The sequence below is a fragment of the Musca autumnalis genome, unplaced genomic scaffold, assembly GCF_047663935.1.
Source record: "Musca autumnalis isolate F117 unplaced genomic scaffold, ASM4766393v1 scaffold_1, whole genome shotgun sequence".
Lineage (NCBI taxonomy): Eukaryota > Metazoa > Arthropoda > Insecta > Diptera > Muscidae > Musca > Musca autumnalis.
Genome location: NW_027411644.1, coordinates 311,308,825 through 311,334,753, shown reverse-complemented (window position 1 = coordinate 311,334,753; position 25,929 = coordinate 311,308,825). Strand labels below are relative to the sequence as shown.

The 25,929-nt window shown below is 37.7% G+C and overlaps 1 protein-coding gene across 3 annotated transcripts in view; it reads right to left on the bottom strand.

Moving 5' to 3' along the window:
* Nha2 (Na[+]/H[+] hydrogen antiporter 2) overlaps positions 1-25,929 on the bottom strand; it is a 285,799-nt gene that overhangs the window by 146,177 nt on the left and 113,693 nt on the right. For 2 of the 3 annotated variants that reach the window (XM_073962240.1, XM_073962242.1), the window contains one exon: positions 6,783-7,101. In XM_073962240.1, coding sequence (XP_073818341.1) covers positions 6,783-7,101 — 319 coding nt within the window. Of the gene's footprint in view, positions 1-6,782; positions 7,102-8,066; positions 8,159-25,929 lie in introns of those variants that run through there. The other variant, XM_073962241.1, reaches the window with a different exon arrangement.

Sequence of the window (25,929 nt, the reverse complement as noted above, 5' to 3'; positions counted from 1 at the left end):
TATACTGCATAATTTTTGTTGTTACACTAATGACTAAACATTCACACATGGCCAGAACGACACGGCATCATCATCACCACTGTCTTAGACACTCTAAAAGCCACAGCAAAGAATGCCATGTTTGTCGCCCAGCAGTGGTAAGAGGTGGTAGCCTAGCACACTTTACAATCAAGCATGCAACTAACCAAACATACAGAGTAAGTTACAAACAATCAACTGTTTGACATAGTGACCGTATGGAAGAAACCACAGTGCATTGGCAACAACAAACAAAATGCATGTAGCATCAATGAAGTTTAGAACAATAAGAGCACAGAGCACAATGCCCCAGAGGAAACAATGTTAGGTGCTGTTATCCCCCCAGTTGTGCTTTGGGGTAATGGGTTATTCCACATAATATGGGTTATTTCACATAGGTTATATCGCAGTTATAGATATAATAAAAAGTCGCAAAAATTTTTAAATCGTAGAGAGCGATGAGACAATTTTGAATAATACAGATAGTCAATTTTTATACTCTCCACCATAGTATGGAGGGTATATTAAGTATTTCATTTTATAACGCATTGATCGGGGTAAAACTCTGCGTCGAAAAAGCCATGTCCGTCTGTTGTAATCACTCTAGCATCAACAATAACTTAGCTAGAATAATTTAGCAGATTGTATTTTTGTCATGGGAAGGTCAAGCTCGAAGAAGAGCTATATCGGCCAAAGTTTTGGTATAGCTCCCATATAACGGTACCTTCCTATTTTCGGTATTTTGAGGATTTTAGCTAAAAATTTTAACCAAACTAGGTGTAATTAGACAATTAAGGTTCTTAGTGGTTCCGCAACCAACAATTTTCAACATAGATCGATGTTTTGATATAGTCCCCATATAACGGTACCTCCCTATTATCGGTATTTTGACCTTTAAAGTTCTCTGTGGTCTCAGCACTTGTCTACCATAAATTGTTTAAATAGGTAAATTTTTTATGCATGTAGGCCCCATAAAACCGTACCTTCCGATATTTGGTATTTTAAGAGTTTTACCTACTATTTTTTACCGAACTAGCTGCAATTTGACATTAGAGATTCTCTGCGGTCACGAAACTTTTCCACCAAAAATCGTCAACATAGGTCCATGGTTTGGTATAGCCCCCATATAACGTGTAACGTGACAATATGATCACGTACATAATACAACAACTACTACCAAGAAACCCCTTTACAGTCATTGGTAAACAGCGCTCTGACAACACTCCACCATACATTGTCTCTACGTGACACTAGTGGCATAACAGGCCACACACTGGAAAATTTAATTCCAGTGTAACCATAACCATCGTAGTCAGTCCTTAGGGCGAATAATTCGCATTCACTTCATGCCTCGAGTCACTCATATATTTCAGAGTTGGTTGCTGATGGCGAGCTGGCTACTGCAGGGAGTTAGCTACACGGGTTGGAACTAAAGACTGTTCTGAATCCGCCAACGTACACCTTGGTGTTACCGAGTTGGGAATACTTTTGGCAGCTACCCATTAAATTGTGGTAGCTAATAAATTGCACTGGACCTTCGGATTTTCAGTTCTACAGGGCCTTCGGGTCATCTGTTCCATTCGGCACTGGACCTTCGGGTTTTTCAGTTCTACAGGGCCTTCGGGTCATCTGTTCCATTCGGCACTGGACCTTCGGGTTTTTCAGTTCTACAGGGCCTTCGGGTCATCTGTTCCATTCGGCACTGGACCTTCGGGTTTTTTTCAGTTCTACAGGGCGTTCGGGTCATCTGTTCCATTCGGCAATGGACCTTCGGGTTTTTCAGTTATACAGGGCTTCCGAGTCATCTGTTCTATTCGGCACTGGACCTACGGGTTTTTCAGTTCTACAGGGCCTTCGGGTCATCTGTTCCACTGTTTGAGTAATAGTAGTAGACTGTAGAAACTAGAGCGTAGTCCGAGACTAACACCCGAGCGACGAATTTATCCCGATTATCTGCAGCCGAACACCGAATACATCGTCTCCCGATCATCTGCAGCCGAACACCAAATACATCGTCTTCCTGATCATCTGCAGCCAAACACCGAATTCATCGTCTTCCCGATCATCTGCAGCCGAGCACCGAATTCATCATCTTCCCGATCATCTGCAGCCGAACACCGAATTCATCGTCTCCCGTTTATACAGTTCCAGGTTTCGGTATAGGCAGCATATAACCGTACCTTCCGATTTTCGGTATTTTAAAAGTTTTAGCTACTATTTCTAACCGAACTAGCTGTAATTTGATATCTGAGGTTCTAAGTGGTTACAACACTTCTATTCCAAAAACTGTTTATATACTCGTAGGTCCATGTTTTTTTATATAGGTCCCATAAAACCGTACCTTTCGATATTCGGTATTTTTAGAGTTTTAGCTGCTATTTCTAACCGATCTAGCTGTAATTCGACATTTGAGGTTCTAAGTGAGCACCAAACTTCTTCACTAAAAATGGTCAACATAGGCCGATTTTCGGTATTTTGACGATTTTAGCCACAAATTTTAACCGAACTAGCTGTAATTTGATACTTGACGTTCTCAGTGGTACCTCCCGTTTTTCGATATTTTGAAGATCTTAGCAACATTGTTTGACGGAACTACCCGATATAGTTTCACACAATATAGACTCGATATAAAGGCTCCACCTTGTTGAACACATTTTATAGATTAGATAATTTATGCATTTGGAATATCTGTGATTGTTCCACAAACATCCCAGATGGGACAAGGGAGACTTCTCTCATATCAATGAGTGCACCCCGATTCATATTAGCTCAATGATATGGGACCTACAGTTTATCGCCGAGTCCGAACGCCGGGTCTTAAGACACCCCTTGTAGAGAAGTTTTACGTGGCTGAAATACTCAGGAAATGTCGTCAACATTACTGAGGGGTATTTTACCACCGTTGAAATTTTTTTGATGTTTCTTGGACGGAGAATCGAACCCACGACCTTCAGCGTATAAGGCGGGTGTGCATCCCATTACACCACGGTGACACCCATTTGGAATATCTATGGTCAAGAAATGTTTTAAAACTGTGCACGGGAGAGTAAAGTAGTTTTTATACCTTCAGCCTATATATTCGAAGATAATTTTTCATTCTTATGACATGGCCTAGCTAATGCAATACTTGTATCTCGATACGTTTAACTATACGGATGTCGCTTTATAGTCGATACAACTCTTGGTTCATACGACATCGATATTCACCGTCAACGCATATTTGTCCGTAGATCTTTCGAACAAATTTTCTCCCAAACACACCAGACTCTGCCTGATCTGCTTGTGCAAGTACCCAGGCTTCGGAACCATATATTTACACGGGTAGTATCAGTGTTTTGTAAAGGGAACTTTTTGTTTGAAGAGATGTGGTTTTGTTTTTAAACTGCTTACTTAAGCCAAAGTAGCATTTGTTGGCCAATACAAATCTTTTTCTTGTTTCACAACTGTTATTGCTTATTTTAAGATTATAATATATAATTTGCTAAGATATAAAAGCTGTGATCAATTCGATTGCTGTTTTCTGCAAAACTATTGTTCGCAATATTGAAAACGTATATTTGGATTGGAAGTCTGTAATAACTATGGTGTGCATGTTCATATACATATATACGCCTCTATATAGTTGCTGCCACGAGTGTGCACTGTGATGCCTTGTACACAAAGTTCAGCCGCGTATTAATGGAGTTGTTCTATGTTCGACACGCCCATCGAACCACAAGAAGAACGTCCTATGTCGGTGGCTAAAAAAATAGAATCGGAGAGCAATCTTTGATATGAAGAAAGCCTTTGGTCGTGGGAAACATATATTTTATATAACTTCCGCAGGAAGAATTGGATTTGCCCGTATACATATAGATATTCTTGAACAGCTGCTATATAAGATTTATTGGTGCTAGTTTACCATTAATATTGTTCGAAAGATATAACTAACGATACAACTTTAAATCAAAGGAGTAGATATGGTAAATTTCAAATTTCCTTTTCAATACCATTGAAAAAAAAATAATTTTTTTGCGAGCACATCGGCGATTTTTGGTGCTTAGGTTAAGAGAAAAATTGTGGTTCAAATATATTCGCGTTCACAAAATTGGATGCTGCACCCAAAAGTTATAGGGGGTTTCGTTTCCTTTATAGAAAAAATACACTATGCAACACTGAAAATGCAGAGAACTTCTAGCAAGCATTTTTTGAAAGTACATATTGAGACTACAAAATCTCTAGTAGGGTTTTGTCCTGCCAGATCCAGTTCGGATTTTATGGCCTCATCTAAACCGAGCTAAAACTAAATTTTTTTGCATTTATCGGACCTGTATCTCAGAAACGAAAATTCCAATTCCTGCCTTGCTATCTTAGGCAATATTGTAGCCATAAACCAGCAGAACTTATTTTTTGAGCAGACCGTATAAGAAAAACTTAATCTAGGGCATCAAAATCTATAAAATATATAAAATTTTACATAATTGCTGAAATTCTGATTAGTATCGGCTAAACTATTGGGAGTTGAACCAAGCAACCCTTTGCAAAAATCTTCCAAATAAAGTTCTCAACAATTGTTCGGAACATTCAGAAACTCTAAAATGCTTACTTCATGTTGTTTCAGCGGTATTTTGCATCATATCTTTTACAACACGTATTTCAAACACAGTTCACACCAACAGTTTATTCTCGCATTTTGGATTTCACCACATTATTAACATATTTATTAAATCGTCGTGTAAAAATATACTGAGAGCAACATGATAGAGGCATTTTACAACAATGGCATGTTCTGAAGAGTTGTGTACTACATTCCTGGAAATATTTTTCCAAAAGAAAAGTTAAAAAAAAAATAAATAAATATAGGTTTTGGACATACGATGCGAAATGTATAAAAATTAAGGCATTTTTGCATATATTTTGAAATTTGAGACAATAAATGTAGTTTTTTGAGTTCATTATTTATCCAAATATTTTATTCTTGTCCTTATCTACAAATTTGCTTTAGAGGTCATAAGAAGATTCACATTGGTTTAAAAGATATAGCCCCGAATTTCTTTAACCATGTTTAGATGGGGCCATAAAATCCGAGCTTGATCTGACACAACAAAACCCTGCTAGGGTTTCTTGTCGTTTGGGTCTGTACTTTCAAAAAATCCTAAGTTCGAATTGTTTGCACAAGATTACTGTTGCACAGTGTAATCGACAAAAATGTGGTAAGTGTCGATCTGCATCTGTAGAGTCTTTTCCAGGATTTGTCTCAGGGTAAATATCTGGTCGACTGCATTGGATCTGTGGTATCTTGGTCGTCTTCGCTAGTATTGGATATTGGAAATTACCGTATAGGTCTCTACAGGAGGAAATGCATGTTATAAAACCATCAGATTGATGTTACACTTCTTGGTAGAATTTCCGGACTTCATTCTGGCCAGTTTACAGCTGTATTTAACTCTTCTTGACCGGGCAGTATATATTCAATACAATATTCTGGGATTGATCTGTGGTATCTTAGCCGTCATAACTAGTGTTGGATGGCGAGAATTTGGATAAATGTTCTTTCCATATTTTGGGCCCAATATATGTATCAGTTACTAAATTACCTACAGGTATCTACAGGAGGATGCGCATCAGTTTTATTTTTCACTTTTGGTAGAGTTCACGGATTTCATTCCGGCTCATATATATCTCCGGCCCTCAGTGCAAACGAGGGTATATACACTACGGGCAAAATGTGCATCATGGAAATAATGGTTTTAGACCCCAAATATGTTTGGACGAAATGTGTTTCAGACAATTTGGAGTTGATTTAGCAATGTCCGTCTGTCTGTCTGGCTGGAGCGCACGATAATTCACGAACGAATCAACCGATTCAGTCCAAAATTTGGCTTTCGTAATATTTTGTCCAAACTTAGTTTGGGTTATATCGGTCCACTCCTTCCGGTACATCCCCCACAAAAGTTCGGAAATGTTCGGAAAATTTGTGTTGTAAAAACCCCTATGGCACCATATGTAGTGGCTGGAGGGCTCGAACAGAATACTTCGTTCATCCACACTTTGGATATTGTAATATTTCTTCGAATAGGTTCGAAAATTTTCGCTAAAATGGTACGTGAGATTTCTGATAGACGTAGCAACCGATTTGGTCCAAACGTTGGATCTCTAAATATTATCGAAACTTTGCTTATGTTCAAATTTGGGCCATATCTGTTCAATGCTTGTGGTACCAACCACACAAATGTTCAACATTTTGGTGTGGTTCGAGGATCCTTTGGACATTCTTACCGAAGGTTTTCCTAGTGGCGCTCTTTACAGCGATATTATGTTTTCGTAGGCTAGTGTGATAAAAAGCCCTATCTATCGATATCCCCGCAAATTTTTGAGCTTTAATCCTATCCATACTTTTGTCGGTGCATCCGCCCAAAATTTTGAAAACCCTCTAAATACATAAGTTTTTTTTTTGGGGAAAAAAGTATTTCAATCCACACAGGCTGAGGGTATATATCTGTAGCACCTTTGGCTACGTCATTTGTACGATGTAATTTCCGATTTAACAGCCTTAGGCCGAGGGTATACTCATGTAGCTAAGATATTTCTTTTATGTATATAAATTATATAATACCTCTTCACATATTTGACTTACGGTGTCAATAGAATTAAAAATCCTTTTTTTTAATTTTACCGAAAATACCCCTTTTTAACCTGACAACATGGAATTTAAAATAAACTTAACACAATTTCTATGCTCTCTTTCATTCAAGACTTTAAAAGTTAGTTCGTTATGTACTTACCAATTTGGACCCTTGTATTCACCATCGGCACCATAGTTATCACTGCCAGCACCTCCACCCATCGTTGTTTGACCGCCTGCTGGATGTGACGCTGGTGTTGTTAATGATGTTAGAATTATAGTGGAACCGTTTTGTTCCTTATTGTTGGAAGGCTGTTGCTGCTGCTGCTGATGCTGTTGCAACATCTCCTGGGGCAATTTTTGCAATTCTAATTTAGAATGTGTTTTCAAATCTATGTCCTCCACAGCACGGGCAGTGGCAGGATTAGTAGTACTCCAGTCGCCTAAAGGATTTTCAGGATGATGGTTTGCACGAACAGCTGGAATGAGAAAGGAAATGCGCGCACACACACACACATACACACAAATTGTTAGATTTTTTTCTTCTTGTTGCTGTCGTTCAATTTAGAGCAAAAGGGGTGTCAAAGAATAGAATTATTTGTAGGGACGACCATAAGAATTAGTAAGGGAATAGGATTCGTTTTTTCATTCTTGTTGCTTCGATAGTTTGTCAGTGAAGATGGTTAACGGTTTTAGTAAATTGCGGACAATGTAGGGGAAACTAAAATTGGGGTAAATAATTTTGTTGTTGTTTTAAATGGGTTGGTAATTTTTTCAGACTCCGAAGTTGGGTAAGGGGCCTTGATTTTCAAATCTCTATTAACAGAGCACAGTAAGAACGGTTCATAATTTTATAAATCTTTGATATAGGCCAGGGACGTAGTTACAAATGCATCTCAACACACATTACGGGGGGTCAAGGGACAGAATTTGATGTTTTGTGAGTAAAATATACAAAAACTGTCTAAAACTGGCTACATCGGTGATATAGGCCAAATATCAGAATTAAAAACTTATATGACATTTGTTATTTATGTTCGGGAGTTTCTAATAACAGTGGTACCAAGGGCAAACTAACTCATTCTTACTTACATACTTAGGTAACGCGATACCGACCATTTGTCCCATTAACCGAGGTTCGTTCCATAAAATCCCGTATATTCTTTTCGTTTTAAAATGCCTTTTTAATAATACAGTGGTGACTAAATTGATTTTATATTTTTCCATTTTCACTTAATTTCTAAGTCAACATAGTTATTTCAGTTTTTGTCAATAAGTGAAAAATATTTTTCAACATTATGTCAACGTATTAATGACCAGATCACCATATTATGTGGACTTAAAAATTCCTCAAACAGGACGACTCTTTGTTTAAAAAATATATACACTCAAAATAATATCACATTGGTTTTAAATTAAATGAAGCATACTAAAAATAACTTACAAATATCGCCAAAAACACGTCGAAACAAACTTAATATTTCCTTAAAAACTAAGGCAGCCTTCACTACCATTTTTATCTGTTGTAAATATTGCACTGATGTTTCTTTTCGCATTGTGTTTTCATAATATTATTTGTTTTTCTTCATAAACATCTGTACCAGAGAGCGCTGCTTTCGATACCAGTTTTGATCTTCATGTTGTGTGTTGTTGGTGCGTTTACAATGCGAATCATTTCCATAGTATATATTTTATTGTGATGAACTTCTTTTTTCCAAGACTCTCAATCTTTCAATGTTTGTATAGGGAGAATATCCGCACCGCAACAACGTGACAACAAAACCGGCTTTCTTGATCAAGTGTGTTGATTATACTGTTGCCATGATAAGAGATATTGCAATACAACTGACATTAAACATTCTCGATTGTTATAATAAGAACAATAATTTTTAGAATATATTCATTCGTTATATATATCTCTTATATATCAGAGAGAATTGAAAACTCAAATACATATGTATGTATACACGAAATATCCTGTGCAGTCAATGAAGAAGAGAAATGTCAACAAGTTTACATTGGAACTACAAAAACACTAAAAACTGAACTTTCATGTCAGAATTTAAAGGGAACAAGTAAAAAACGTTAAGTTCGGCCGGGCCGAACTTTTCATACCCTGCACCATAAAATGGAATAATTAGTTTTCATTCCAGTCCCTAACTTTACGTGGGTACGTTAAAATGTCAGATAATGTACATAAAATGCTTCATTCGGAAGGCCCTTTTTTATGGTGCCTATATCTAACTATGTATGTTGAAAATTTTTGGTGGGCTAGAAATTGGGAGGTACCGTTATATAGGAGTTATAATAAAACATGGACCTATGTTCACAGTTTTTGATGGGAGTCTTTAATGTCAAATAACTCCTAATTCGATTGAAAATGTAGCTAAAATCCTCAAAATACCTAATATCGGTACATAACGTGGGACCTTCAAATTTGGCTCTTAAATATCAAATTACAGAAAGTTCGTCCAAAAAATAAAGCTAAGGTACGGAAAGTCGGGAGGTTTGTTTTGGGGCTATACCAAAACTTGGACCTACGTTCTGTTAAACATTTTAAGTAAAATCCTCAAAGTACCGAAAATCGGGAGGTATCGTTATATTGGGGCTATGTTGAAAATTGTTGATGCAGATGTGTGGTGACCACTACAACCTTCAAATGCCAATTACAGTAAGTTCGGTTAAAACATGTAGCTTAAATTGCCAAATTACTGAAAATCGGGAGGTACCGTTATATGGGAGCTATATCCAAACATGGACCTATGTTGAAAATTTTTGATGGAGAGGTGTTGTGACCACTAAGAACTTCAAATGTCAAAATACTGCTAGTTCGGTTTAATATTGTAGCTAAAATCATCAAATTGTGGAAAATCGGGAGGTACCGTTATACGGGGGCTTTATCCATACATGGATCTTTCTTGACAATTTTGGGTGGAGGGGTGTGGTGACCACTAAGAACTTCAAATGTCAAATCTTCAAATTACAGCTAATTCGGTTAAAACTTGTAGGTAAAATTCTCAAAATACCGAAAATCGGGAAGATACCGTTATATGAGGCTATACCAAAACATGGACCTATGTTCATAATTTTTTCGAATATACGTTTTTTGGTCACTAAGAACCCTAAATATCAAATTATAGCTCATTCGGTCTAGAAATGTGAGTTAAAACGTCAAAATACCTGAAACCGGGCGTAACGTTATAACGTTATATGGGGGCTATTCCAAAACATGGACCTATGTCCACTAGTCTTTTTATATAAGTTTATTGACACTTAAGAACCCTAAATGTCAAATAATAGCTAAATCGGTATGAAAATGTAGCTAAAAACGTCAAAATACCGTAAATCGGGGGGTACCGTTATATGGGGGCTATACCAAAACGTGGACCTATGTTCACAAGTTTGGTTATATAAGTTTATTGACACTTAAGAACACTAAATGTCAAATTATAGCTAAATCGGTCTGAAAATGTAGCTTAAAACGTCAAAATACCGTAAATCGGGGGGTACCGTTTTATGGGGGCTATACCAAAACGTGGACCTATGTCCACAAGTTTGGTTATATAAGTTTATTGACACTTAAGAACCCTAAATGCCAAATTATAGCTTAATCGGTCTGAAAATGTAGCTAAAAACGTCAAAATACCGTAAATCGGGGGCACCGTTATATGGGGGCTATACCAAAACGTGGACCTATGTCCACAACTTTCGCTATATAAGTTTATTGATACTTAAGAACCCTAAATGTTAAATTATTGCTAAATCGGTCTGAAAATGTAGCTAAAAACGTCAAAATACCGTAAATCGGGGGTACCGTTATATGGGGGCTATACCAAAACGTGGACCGATATAGCCCATAATAGAACTTGACCTGCCTGCAAACAAAAGAAGCCTTTTCCCAAAATTTCAGCGTTATATCTCAATTTTTGTGGATGCTAGAGTGATTACCACAGACGGACGGACGGACGGACGTGCACAGATCGACTCAGAATTTTACCCTGATCAAGAATATATATACTTTATAGGGTCGCAAATGAGTATTTCAATGCGTTACAAACGGAAAAACAAACTTAATATACCCTGCTTACTATGGTGGAGGGTATAAAAATAAAACAAAACTAAAAGCCTCTCTTGTGAACCACTGTGCTGATAATTCTCACTATTAAAGTTTTTAAAGAGCGAGAGTCTTGGAAAATGAAGCACATCACAATGAAAGATATGCAGTGGAAATGTTTTGCATTCTTAACGTACCAATACTGCACTCTCAAGTACAAAGGTTTAATAAGCAAAATATTTTTTTCTCATTATGTCAATGTGCTAATGACCAGATCACCATAATCTGTCGACTTATAAATGCTTATTAACTAACAATATATGTAAATACGATTTTATGGTTAATGACTCATAAAAACTTGCTAAGTGGTTGGTTCTTCGACCCTTTCCCTTTGTTTCATTTTACTCCTTCAACAATTCACATAACAAAGCTATTACAGTACGAACTCAATACGAATTAAGGCAGCTGCACCATCGTGATATTAACAGGGCTAAAACGCCTGGATGTATTTCTTAATATTTTAGAAAGATTGTTTTATAGAAATATGCCTAAACAAATCTTCATAATATGTCCATATTTTCCACAATTTTGAAATGTATTAGAGCATAGAAAACAAGTAAGCCAAGGCTATAGTCAGACGGGGCCGACCATGCAATACCCTACACCTTTACCCCTGGGAATTAATAAACTTATTGTTAGAAGTAAATTTGTGGATTCTGTTACCGTATCACACCAAGCCTAAATAATAATACAATAATTGTTTCACAAACATCCCAAAAGGGACAACGCTCAATGATATGGAACCCACAGCTTATCTCCGAGTCCAAACGGCAACTTGTAGAGTAGTTTTACGTGACTGAAATACTCAGGAATCCTTAATGAAGGATATTTTGCAACCGTTGAAAATTTTGCCTGTCTGGGGAATCGTTTCGAAAAAAGGGGGCAAAGCGACCCATGCTGCAATGTATGTATAAAAATCCAATTGAACAATTAAAACGTTAGGGCACCATGCAATTTGCAATAATGCTACAACTGGGAATGGGAATATGTGGTTCATAACCCATTATATATTAAGCAGTAGCCCCGTTATCTAGCAGACACGTTATTGCAATTTTCATCAGGGGGAAAATCAGTAGTTCTATTTTGATATGTAGTTTACTTTGCCGGAATATGCCCTCCAGGAAAAAAAATATAGACCAAAAATATTTTTTTTTGTATTTTTCATACAAAAGTAATGGTCCATTTCACCCGCTAAATAATATCAGATCATCATCCAAAATTGTAAGCATCTTCCCCTACATAAGTCCCAATCTCGTGCAAAATTTCGTGATTATTGGGCTATAATTGCGACCTTTAGCGTGTTTATCATTGCACTACAAACAAATAACAGGGTATATTAGGCTGTAACTCTGTTATCTTATCATGTACAACAGCACATTTGACATCAAAAGAAAGATCAAGCTTCCCTCTTCCAAGTATAGCTTACTTGCCCGGAATGTCTCTTCCAGGAATAAAGATATATGCTGTATACTAAAATTTTTCACAATTTTCACACAAAAGTTTAGGTCCATTTAACCCTCTAAATATTATCTGACCACCATCTCAAATTGCAAGTTTCTTCTTTGTCATATACTCTTACATTATTTAAAATCGGACTATTATTGCGACCTACAGAGCCGCTACAAAATTGGATAAATATTTTGTTTTTGGTCCATTTCACCCGCTAAATATTTCACGATCATCACCAATTAAAATAGCGATCTATTCTGATATGAAACCGACCTACATACCAAATTTCGTTCCGATCGGTCCATAATTGCGACCTGGAGTTTGATTACAATTTATAATGGACAGACGGACACACGGACGGACGGACGGAGACACGCATCTCAAAATCGCTTTATCTCGCCGAGATATGAAGATTGGTATACCACATTGGGGGTCTCCGACGAATATTTCGCGGTGTTACATGCATTTTTACCAAAACAAACTTATAATACCCTTTCCACATAGTGGTGTAGGGTATAAATAGTGTCGAGAAGGTCGTGAGATTTTTTATTAATGTTTTACAGTTTTTGGCCTAAGCGTACTCAGGGCAGTTTGATATACGACCATGTGCTGTGTTGTTTACAGTGTCTTGAAAAAAATCACTTTGCAAAAAAATTGAATTTACTTGTGAACATTTTCCTCCTATAATTTTTCACAAATTTCGACATGGCAATCGACATCACGGCAATCACAATCGATCAAATTAAATCTTTGTATGCCATCCTGTATCACTATGAAAAACTGGCTTAGTGAATTCAATCGAGGCCGACACTCGCAAAAACGAAGGTCGTGAGGGTCGCCCAAAATCGGCCGTTGTGCCAGACAAAAATTAAGCCGTGTACATGTTATATACCGTGATATAAAGGCATCCTTGGACATTTCTTCCACCAACGAAGATTTGATATTGCATAAACACCTTGCCGCAAAAATGGATTTTTCCCGCTGGGTCTAGCAAATTTGGTGAATCGCTCACAGAAAGGCTCTTGTGGATTTGTCCAAAAAATTAAAAAAAAATGATCGCGGTGCTTCAGATGACATATATAAGATCGTCACACACGTCGAATCTTGGATCTATGCTTAAGAGCCCAAAACAAAACACGAAACGACCATTTGGGTCTTCAAAAGCGAGCCCAATCCAACGAAAGTTGTTCATGGAAGAAGACTTTCGAAGCAAATGGTCGCCTGTTTCTTCGGCAAAACTGACCGTGTGGCGACTATTCGGCTTGAAATATGTTGGACGGTTAATTCTGAGTGTTACACTACAATTTGTTTGCCTGAAGTCTACTGAGAAATTCGAAAAACGAACAAGAGAAATCAACTCGTTCTTCATCATGGCAATGCGAGATATCATACATCGATTTAAACCAGCGCCTGTTTGACCGGACAAAACGTGGAATTGATGTCATGCGCCGTACAGCTCGAACTAGGGATCCAATGACTTCATTTGATTGCAGCACATCAAGAAAAAAGGCGTGGTCAACGATTTTCTTCGCCAGAAGATGCTGTAAAAGCGTTCAAAAACCATGCTTTGGAGGTGTCTCAATCAAGCCACTGAAAACAACCCAACACATGGTCGCATGGCAAACTGTCCTAAGAACTCTTAGACAAAAAACAGTCAAACTTTACAAAAAAATGTCAAATGACACTTGACGATACTGCGTGTTGGCTAGGCCAGAAGTTTTTTTAGTGCCCCTCGTATGGAATTAAAATATGGACAAAAATTAAATTTTTATATCATTCATACAAAAGTAATTGTCCGTTTCACGGATCATCGTCGAAAATTGTAGGCATATTCTTCGACCTAAGCTCTTACCTCGTGCAAATTTCGTGACTATTGAGCTATAATTGTGACCTCTAGCTTTCTTATGATTACACTACAAACAAGTAACTGTATATCAAGCTTTTTGTAGAAAATTAACTTATGTTGAAACTGAGGTATGGGGTATTGTAACTCGCGATCAGTTTCACTATACCGTAACTTTTGACCGCATTTTGGTAAAATAAACTGTTTTAGACCGATTCACCGAGGGGTTTCTTAAAATAATAATTTGAGCGGAAGCTGTGGTCGTACTAATGTAAAAAAATCGGAAAAAATCGTTGAGTCAAACGAGTTTCATTATGTTATTTTCCAATTAGTGGTTTTACTACACAATGTAGAGCTTAATGCTCAAAAGTGAAGTTAAAGAGTACACTTCAGAGTTGAAGTTTCTAATGTATGATTTTTTAATATATCCACTGTATCTACGTCAAACGGATGCTGACATTTTGAAACCTGAAAAATGGGGTTTTTTGAATTTTTGCTCTAATCGGGACGCGCAGCTGGATTTCCCTAGAAGCTTATTATTTGATTGTAGTACTCGCGATTTCGCATTTTTTAATGTATAACATTAAGGTGTAGCCCTCACAGGATCACAATAATCTGCGCCCAAACATGAAATTTTTGTGCGTAAATTTTTCTCAAAAACCTATTTTTTTGGTTTAAAATTTACAAACGTCATTCGATTTCCGTGGAAACCCGCGTAAATTTAGTTTTTTTACGTTCTGAATCTAACAAGTCACGACGCGTAAAAATCCAGCCACTAGATCGGCGGATGTGATACCCCTCAAATTTCGAAAATTTGCAAAAAATTATTTGAAAATATCGCATATTAAAACGCGTTTTGGATGTGTCAGTTCTACTTAAATAAATAGATCGATACGCGTGTTTAAACTGCGCGAAAACAGATATTTAGAAACTCTCGTAAATCCAGAGATATAACAGATATTTTCTAAAAATTGAGTGCGATGCTACATCCACGGTTCTTGATGGATCGCATTGAAACGGCATAGAGTAATGTATTTTTTAATGGTGATTATTGAAATCGGTTGCGCATAAAATGTAAATGAACTTCGCGGAAATTATGACCATTTTACTGTATTTTGCACCCTAATATGCAGCAGATGCTACATCGTGGTCGCCAAATAGAATTTGACAAACTGTACATCAAAAAAGAGGGATTGATTCGCTGTGTTGGAAAATCGGATGCGCATCATGTCATTTTAATAATTACGCGGTTTATATGCGTCTCAAATGTTATAATATTCAATATAACATTATTTTAACGTTATGCCACAATTGGAATTCCTTGTGATTTAATATAAGGTTCTAATAATATTATCCAATAGGAAAACTATAAGCGAAACATTTGTTGCAACGGAATATCATCATTATTGCGTGAAATTTTGACGAAAATGCCGAAGAACTCAAACATTTTATTGCAACTTTTCCTATAAAACCATAAAAAAATAAAATTAGAATAATATGATTTTAATTTTTTTGTAATATTTTCTTCATATTTTTGCAAATAACATGAATACTATAGCTCCAACCTTCACAACTTAGGTTTCATTTTATTCCTCAAAATGTCTGGATGCTGTTATAATTTTTTTTTTATATATTTTTCGTAAGTATGAGCGCTATTGTTTCAAAAATATGTTTGTAAATACGTGAAATTATTTAACAAATTTGATTTTTCGCGAATCCATTGAGACTTAGCGATTATTTTTTGCATCATCGCAAAGGTTACGAATTCAGTTAACTATATTAGGATATCACAGTTAACTATATCAAGCCGCGATTTTTTTAGAATTTTTTCTAATTATCATAATTAAAACGGTCATATCAAAGTTAGTAACGAAAACAGATTTGGAATGCTGATTATTTTCTTAATCTATGTACCAAAAATCATTGATGTAGTATCAAAAAATTTTTTTGATTTTTTTGAAATGGAAAAGACAATTTTAGACATTTTTCCTGATATGTATATTAGGTTGTAGCTCTGTTATCTGACCTCGTACATCAACACAATTGGCATCAATGGAAAGTTTGAGGGATCGTCTTCCACAAATAAAAGTTTAAGCTGTATATTAAATCATCTCAATTTGCGAGCTTCTTCCTTGTCATATACTCTTACCTTATTTAAAATTTCGAGGCGATCGTACTATTATTGTGACCTACAGCGCCGTTGCAATATCTGATAAAAATTATGTTTTTGGTCTATTTCACCCGCTAAATATTTCACGATCATCACCAATAACAATAGGTGTCTATTCTGGTCAGAACCTGACTTCCATGTAAAATTTCGTGACGATCGCGATCGATCGGTCCATAATTGCGGCATGGAGTTTGATTACAATCTACAATTGACAGACGGACGGATGGACACACATCTCAAAATCGCTTTATCTCGTCGAGATGTGAAGATTGGCATTTCACATTGAGGTCTGCGAAGAATATTTCCGGTGTTACATGAATTTCCAAAATTTGCACCAAATCGGTTTATCAGTTCAAGAGTTATTGTACTCTCCAGCTACTACATATGGTGCCATTGGTGTTTTTTTTACAACTTTCGGGCTGTTTTCCCAAGAAGTAAGAACTTGCCACTGAAAAAACTTTTACCGTTGTAATTGAGACAGCGATTGCAAGTTGCTTCAACAGAAATCAGAGTTAGTCAAGAGCATGTCTTAAAGTGAACTTATCCGAAATTTTGTGTAGGAGGTACCCGAGGGAGTGGACAAATATAGTCCATATTCGAACCTGATCTATATCTGGTAGATATATTAGGATGTGTACAGTATGGACCAAATCTGCCACTCCCATCAAGAGTTATCGTGCGCACAAATTTCCCGAACATTTTTGAGTTTTTGTGGGGGAGGCACCCGAAGGCGTGGACCGATTGAGTCCATATTGGAACCTCATCTAAGTTTGGTAGAAATTTCACGATGTGCAAAGTATGGACCAAATCAGTTACCGTGCGCACAACTTTTCCGAACATTTTCGAACTTTTGTGGGGAGGTAACGGAAGGAGTGGACGATATAACCCATCTTCGAACTTAAAGTAAGTTTGGACAAAATATTGCGAAAGCCAAATTTTGGACCAAATCGGTTCATCCGTTCGAGAGTTATCGTGCGCACCAGCCAGACAGCCAAATTGTCTGAAACACATTTCGTCCAAACATACTTGGGGTCTAAAACCATTATTTCGATAAGGCACATTTTGCCCGTGTGAACGTGTATATACCCTCGTTAGCATAAATGCTGAGGGTATAAAGATTGTTTCGTAGGCGGTCATTTGTTCGAAGCGCTGAGCTTTACTACCAGAAATTTGTTGGCATAGGTCCACATTTTTATATAGTATTTTCGGTATTTTCTAGGTTTTAACCTCATTATTATCATCTAAGTTGGGAGCATTAAACTTTCTCCAAAAATTTGAAGCTATAGGTCCACGTTTTGATATAGTCCCCATGGAACGCTACCTCCCTATTTTCGGTATTTTTCAAAGTTTTAGCATAATTACCACACCAAATTGGCTTAAATTTCGAATTTAGTCTTCGTTAAGAGTACAAAAATTTTCCCCAGGATATTTGTCGCTATAGGAGAACGTTTTGATACAAAACGAAACCTCCCGATTTTCGATATTTTCAAGGCACATTTGTCACATTTTCGGACCAAAATTCGGATACAGAAAGTATATTCGGAAGATTGTTAATTGTTTTGATGGGGACACCGTTTGTAACGCATTAAAATAATCATGTGCAACATTCTTGATCTGGATAAAATTCTGAGTCGATCTACCCATGTCAGTCTGTTGTAAGCACTCTAGCGTCGACAAAAATTGATTTAGAACGCCATATTTTTGCACCCAAGTATATTCTTTCCTTAGGCGGCCAATGTTTTTGTATAGCCCCCAGTACCTCGCGATTTTCGGTGTTTTATGAATTTTAGCTAAATTTTTTGACCGAACTACCTGTAATTTGACATTTGACCTGTAATTTGACATCCCTGCAGTCACGAAACTTCTCCACCAACAATTTGTCAACATAGGTCAATGTTTTGGTATAGCCCTCAAATAACAGCACCTTCCGATTTTCGGTATTTAGCTTCATTTTTGACGAACTACCCGTAATTTAACATTTTTGGTTCCCTGCGGTCAAGAAACCTCTCCACCAAAAATTGTCGATATACTTCGATGTTTAGGTACATCACCCGTATAATGATATCTCCCGATTTTCGGTATTTTTGATGGTTTAGCTACATTTTTTTGACTGAACTACCCGTAATTTGACATGTTCTGCTATCAGGAAACCTCTCCTTCCAATATTGTCAAGATAGGTCCATGATATGGACAATATGGACTGTGATTTTAGATATTTTGAGTATTTTAGCTACATTTGTTGACCGAACAACCTGTTATTCCTCTCCAGTGTGCTACGTGCTGCTACTTATTAATATATATGGATAACATTATTTTCTTAGATAGCAGTACAACACTTTTGGTCCACCATGGCTTCCTGTCGGCCTGCCAATTCTTAAACATTTTGCTGCTATGTTATCAAAACAAGAAGTGCTTTCGTTAAGTAATTGTGTAAGTTGAGTGGAGTATTATGCGGCTGTCTGTTGCGATTGCAGCTTTCGTGTTATATCAGTTCGTACCACCGATCCACGATATATAAATACATATGACCCACCTACATCCGCGAAAGAACAAGGGAGACTTCTCAGTGATATGGGACCTACTTTTTATCGCTGAGTCCGAACGACGCGTCTTACTACGCCAATTGTAGAAAAGATTTTCATAGCTGAAAGAAATGTAAACCAACATTACAACTGCTGAAAACGTTGATATTCTTTTCTGGGATTAAACCGCAAGGTTTAATCCTACGAATGGATCGTACGTCCAATACACTCAATGAGTACCTTCTATCTTTATCAAATTTCAGGTGAGTTGATCTGCTGACAATCATGTGGTCTCATGTATATCAAGGTGTTTATCTAGGGATCTACTAGCTAAGTATTATGCATTCACGATTCCGTTGCCGGATCGTTTAACTGTGGAGGCAAAATTGTTCCAACTGTGATATAAACATCGCCTTCAATTATTTTAATATCATAACCGGGGCCTAAGTCTAGGTGCTCGCATAAAGTATCTTTGGACCCTTTGTCCTTGTCTTCGTTCGGGGCATGTACGCAGATAACACATATTTTGTAGAATTTTAATTCTATGCTAAATACAGCCAGTACTTCATTCGCGGTGCTGAATCTGGAGAGGAGATGTTTCTGCATGCGGTCAACAATACGTCAATTGGCAACATTAATATCATGTAAAATATAATATAGTCGTTACCTTTAGGTGGTGGTGCGAAAATTTTCAGATCCCATTGCAAGTCCTTTGATTTGATATAATAGACTATAACAAATGAAAAAGTATCAGTCGGCTTTGCCGACAGAGATATACCCTCAGCTTGTGGTAGTTCAAACCTTTATCTATGGAAGATATAGAATCGAATACCAGCTACGTAACCAAAATCCTTATACCCAATATTTATGTATTAGGGGAGTTTCAGATATTGTGGCCCTTTGAGCGTATTATATAAAGCGTGCAAGTGATGCAAAGGAGGTACCTTAAGGAATGGATCGACATACTCCATTTTAGAGGCAGATCTTATTTTAGGAGTCATTTCAGTTGGTCACCGTATAATTTAGAGGTTTTGGACCAGTATCGCTGCAAACAGGACCACAAGAAATACCATCAGTATAATTTTTCAAATGATTTTCGAACAGATGCTGAAGTGCACTTAAAAAAAAATGTTGAACTTTTTTGGGGGAGGTATATTACGAAAGTCAAATTTTGGACCGAATCGGCTGATCCGTTCGAGTGTTATCGTGCCCCCTTCTTCTACAGTTATCGTGCACCCCTTCGAGAGTTATCGTGCACCCCATTTTAGTAAAAGTTTTAAACTTTTGTGGGGGAGGTACTCGAAGGAGTAGGCCGATATGACCCATCTTCGAACTTTAACTAAGTTTGGTCAAAAAATTAGGCTACGTATGGTGCCATAGGGGGTTTTAACAAATGTTGGTCCATTTTCTCAGGAAGTATGGACTTGTCCCTGCGAATACAAGTTGTTGCAAAAAGAGTCAAAGCGATTCGAGAGCAGGTCTTAAACTGCCCTTTCCGAAATTTAAGGTGGTAGGAAGGAGTGGATGAATAGTGACCGAATTCGAACCTCATCTATATGTGGTAAAAGTTTCCTTATGTGCAAAGTATGGACCAAATCGGTTACTCACTTCAAGAGTTATCGTGCGCACAACTTTTCAGAACATTTTCGAACTTTTGTGGGAGAGGTAGCCGAAGGAGTGGATCGATATGTCCCATAATCGAACTTAATCTAAGTTTGGACAAAATATTATGAAAGCCGAATTTTGGTTGATGCGTTCGAGAGTTATCGTGCGCTCCAGCCTGCCAGACAGACGGATGGACATGGCTAAATCAACTCCAAACTGCCTGAAACGGATTTCGTTCAAATTTTCTTTGGGTCTAAACTCATTATTTCGGCGTATATACCCTCGTTAGCAGAAATGCTGAGGGTATAAACAGTATGTACAATGCTAGGGCAGATTTGTAGATCTTGACAATTAACATATACCTACGAATATTAATACAAATTGACCCCATTGTTCGCCATAAGGTGTTGCATATAGCTAATGCCTTTCCTTGTAACATTAATGACGACAGTATTTAGAATTGTATGGCATCTAACAAGCTGCAATTTTTACAAACATTTCTTTCTATGCATTTTTCGTAACTAAACTAAAGGAAATACAAAACACACTTTCCCTACTTCCTTTCATGGTAATCCTACGACGCCATCTTCCCATTCCTTTCTCTCTTAGTTTTACTTCACACTTTTAACAATTCACATAAAATAACAATAATCCAACTAAGAAATGTAACAGGCAGCCAATGAGTAGTGGTTCAGGAGGCCATTGCTACAAACTATGATGGACATTAGCAACATCGGTAGTTGATTGAGGTTGTGATCCTGTGTGTTCTCCCACAAGGGCTAAGCACAATCACAATGACTGAGATAACAAAAGAGCGTTAGAGTTAGAGCATGCTCCTCTGACTGTTGGCGGTAATGGTTTGCTTCGCCATTGCCATTGTTAAAGTTGAGGGCGGTGGAGAAAAGCGACTGTTGATTTCCCTCAGACCTGTGGCACAATGAGATTTCTATGACCAGAGCTAGGGCCATTGCAAGCTGTCTCTGCTGGTGATGACGCTCTGACAATGATTATGTGTATAGAAGAAGTGTTGATGTTAATGAAAGTTGGTTTCCATTCTTTAGCCCTTGGCTGGCCAACAATATGAAAAGATTGGCTTTCGGTTTGGGTTGTTCGCTTATAACGTTTTTTCTTTTTTTTGTGTTTTGAACTTATTATTTTTTGTTTTGGTTTCCGGGCATTTCAGTTCAGTTTTTACTATTGTGTAAACGATTATGCGCTTATGAAAAATATAAAACCAGTTACTAATTAAATCTATTGTCTGAAAATGGCAGGCAGTGTGATGCAGTTATATTAAATTCTATGGCACATAATGAATAAATTGCAATAATGTTGAACATTATTATTACAACAATTTATTCTTTATTAGGAAAAAAGTTTCGTTATTAAATGCATAAGCTATAGAAAATTAAATTAAATTGTAGAGAACTAAGCTTTTTATTGGAAATTGCTGTGCTTAATTTTTTTAATTTAAACAATTAAGTGAAGAGAGACCCAATAGTAGCCCTGTCGATGTAGAAATCCGCAGGAGGAAATGATGACAGTGACACCGCGAGAACTTTTCAGGACTGGAATACGCAAGGACAACGCAAAAGAGGATGGAGATGGAGACAGCTTGTCGATGCCCTATGTTCTACCTGAACTTTTTACGCCTGTTTTTTTATGTAATTATTGCATTTTGTATGTAAGTTAAACAGATGTAAATGAATTTATTTTATTTTTTATTTGTTTACTTATTTATTTTTTCAAATTTATTTATTTATTTTTTTTATTTATTTAAAGTTGTATTCCCATACCACAAAATGCTTAAATATTTGCTTCCCGATACTACATGCTTTAAGATATTCAGTCAGTCATTGTATTTTGTTTCTTTTCACGTTTTAAACCTAATATTTTTTAACAATAAACAAAGCTGACACTTCTCGAATTTTCACAAAGATCACAACTCAATTAGAGTCTGCGGTAAATAAATTAGATCAACATCATGACATTTATTGTATGGCGGAACATGTTTGCAATGTTACTGACAGATTATCAATATTTTATTAACTTATTAACACCTCATATTTTTCCTGAATCTATAGCAGCTGTTCGAGTTTATTAAATGCAAAATATTTTATTAGTGAGATGAAAGGAAAGTCGTGATTATCTTAATTGATACTCTACACGGGGAATACCTTCAAGAAAATGTTAAAAACAATAGTATATCTATAATATAGCTGTTAATTTATTATTCTAGGAATCCATAAGTTTTGTTTTCATGACTTAACATCAGATAATGAAATGCTCAGTTGGAATGCTAACATGACTAGTCCCAGTGCTCATTTTGACCCTTCTTTAATCTCACTTGGGGAGCTGCCTTTAACACCCGTTAAAGGTAGTGAGCTAACAAGTGCCGCGCGTTCACCCATAATAACGTTAAAAACTTGAGTTTGGCGTTGGGCTTGTAACTCATCACTACAAAAACAAACGTAATATAAAACAAGTAAAAAAAAGTCAGTCGGCTTTGCCGACAGATATATACCCTCAGCCAATGTGAAGTGAAACTTTCACCTACGGACAGATCAAATGTATTTAAGGTGTCTTCAGAATTTTGTGGCCCTTTTTGGACATTTGAACTTGTCGACAAAAATGTGGATTAGGAATTAACTGCACTAAGACACAAATGTTGAACCTTTGTCGGAGAGGTACTCTTAGGGAGGACCGATGTGGGTCATTTTAGAAGTTAAACTAAATTTTGACAAAATATTAGGAGATCCAAAGTTTGGACCAAATTCAAGTGATATCGTCCTAGCATTTTAGTGAAATTTTTAAAATATTGGGGAGAAGTACCGGAAGTTGTGGACCGGTATTGCCCCACGAAACTAAGTTTGGATATAATATGACGAAGACCACATGTTGGACCAAATCGGTTGAACAGTTAGAGAGTTATCGTGCTCTCTCACAGCTCCATATTCTCCATATTCGAACCTGATCTATATCTGGTAGATATATTATGATGTGCAAAGTATGGATTACATCGGTCACTCCCTTCAAGAGTTATCGTGCGCACAATTTTTCCGAACATTTTTGAACTTTTGTGGGGAAGGTACCTGAAGGAGTGGACCGAGATGGCTTATCTTCGAATTTAAACTATGTTTGGACAAAATATTACGAATGCCAAATTTTGGACCGAATCGACAGATCCGTTCGGGAGTTATCTTGCGCTCCATCCACTGCACACGGTGTCATAGGGGCTTTTTGCATCTTTCTGGCAATTTTCTCAGGAAGTATGGACTTGCCCCTGATGAAACATGCACCGTCGTATGGGGGGCAATGACTTCAAGTTGTTGCAACAAAGATCAAAGCGATTCGAGAACAGGTCCTAATCTGAAATTATCCGAAATTTTGTGTGGGAGGTACCCGAAGGAGTGGACCGATTGAGTCCATTTTGGAACCTCATCTAAGTTTAGTAGAAATTTCACGATCTGCAAATTATGGATCAAATCTGTTACTTCCTTAGGGGAGTTATCGTGCGGTCAAATTTTCCGAAAATTTTCGAACTTTTGTGGGGGAGGTACCGGAAGGAGTGGACCGATATAGCCCATCTTCGAACTTAAACTAAGTTTGGACAAAATATTACGAAAGCCAAATTTTGGATCAAATCGGTTGATCCGTTCGAGAGTTATCGTGCGCTACAGCCAGCCAGACAGACCGACAGACGGACGGACATTGTTAAATCGACTCCAAATTGTCTGAAACACATTTCGTCCAAACATACTTGGGGTCTAAAACCATTATTTCGATGAGGCACATTTTGTCCGTATGAAAGTGTATATACCCTCGTTAGCATATATGCTGAGGGTATAAAAAGAAACCCGAGGGTGTTTGTCAGTTCTCCTAAAACAAAAAACAAACATGGATGTTGGAAATGAGATAAAAGTTACGGTGCAGGGCCTAAATAACCCAGTACCGGCGGGGACCAGTGATTTGTCTGCGAGTCACACCTCGTCGTCATCAAGCGATCGTGAGCAAACATCTCCCACAGATGTGGGTGCCTTGGCATCTGTGGTCGAAGGTACGGCTACAAGCACACAACCTAAAGGTAAAATGGAGGAGGAGACAGGGAAGCCTAGGGATAGATTAAATTTGACCCAACCATCAGAGTATGGGAGCGACCCTGACTCCGAATCCGACAGCAACAGCAAAATCAATACTTCCGTCGTGAAAAACCCAAATAAAGAGGAGGTCCAAAAGATGGTACAAGAAATAAGCGACAACATCGCAAAACTCACAACAAATAAAGTGCGATGGACTGGAGCTCAAATACGAAGGTATAAGAAGAACCAGGCGCGGCTTAACAAAAAACAACGGGATGCTCCAAAAGAGACCAATGATAGTCCCTGCACTTCCTCGGAAGCGGCGAAGAGGACAAGGTCTCCCGAGGAACAGAACACCGCTAAGCCGAGTAAGAAGAAAAAGAGCTTCTCACACTCGAATGCCCCGAGCAAACCAATTCAAAACTCACACGAAGGAGACTGCCCAAAGAACCCTTCGAAAGAGGGCGAAGAAGTGAGCTCGGACATGAAGGGTGTGAGTGCGACTGCGGAATCTTCTGGAAGACCCGGTGACTCAATTAAGAAGTCCAAGACCTTCCAGAAGAGGAAGATGGTAGCAGAAAACGGAGACAAGCCGCCAACTTCTTGCTCCAAGGTAGCCAGGAAGTACTACAGGGACGAACAGTGCCAGTAGAGGGTCCGGCAGATTGCCAAAAGAACACCAGGAGGCCACCAAAAAATGATCGGTGACAAAATATTGGATCACATCCTGAGAAGTGGCCCAATAAATATAATTAGCAGCGAGCTCAAGGGGGACTTCCAGTGGTACTACTTGGGCCCAAAACAAAACCGACGGCTCTCGAGGACGTAATAAGTGGAGTAACCACCCCTTGGGAAGGCGGTACATTGAAGCTGGTGAGGAAGGAGAACGTACCCCACCTGACTAAAGCGGCAGTTTTCGTAAAAGGTTATGGCTGCAAGTTGGAGACAGAGCGCATGCACGAAGTCTTTGAAAAGCAAAATGAGACTTTGGAAGTGAAGAGGTGGGAAGTCTTCCACAGGGAGGAGCGATAGACCAAGAGGTCTTAATGTTAACCCGGAAAAAACAGAGTTATGTATTTTCAGTAGGAAAACGAAATTGGGCTCCGTCTAGGAACCAGTTTTCCTGAATAAGACTATAACTATATCTACAACAGTTAAATATAGTGGGTGGGGGGGGGGGTTAATTCTAGATAGGAAACTTAAATGGAAAGACCATATTCAGGAAAGGGCTGCCAAAGCACACAGATGTTGGTTAACTTGTAGAAGGGCTATAGGCTCAAAATGAGGTTTTAATCCTAAAATGATACACTGGTTATACAGAAGCGTAATAAGACGTACGCATCTGTTGTATGGTGGACAGCTATGGACAAAAAATACAATGTGGAAACATTGCAAAGAGGCCAAAGGGCTTTATAGACAATTCTATTTGTCTTCCCGATAGAAATACAGGTAAGGTATGAAGCAGCTATCGCGGCTATAAGAATGAAAGCGATGAGCGAGTGGATCGAAAGAGACCACCAAAGCATAT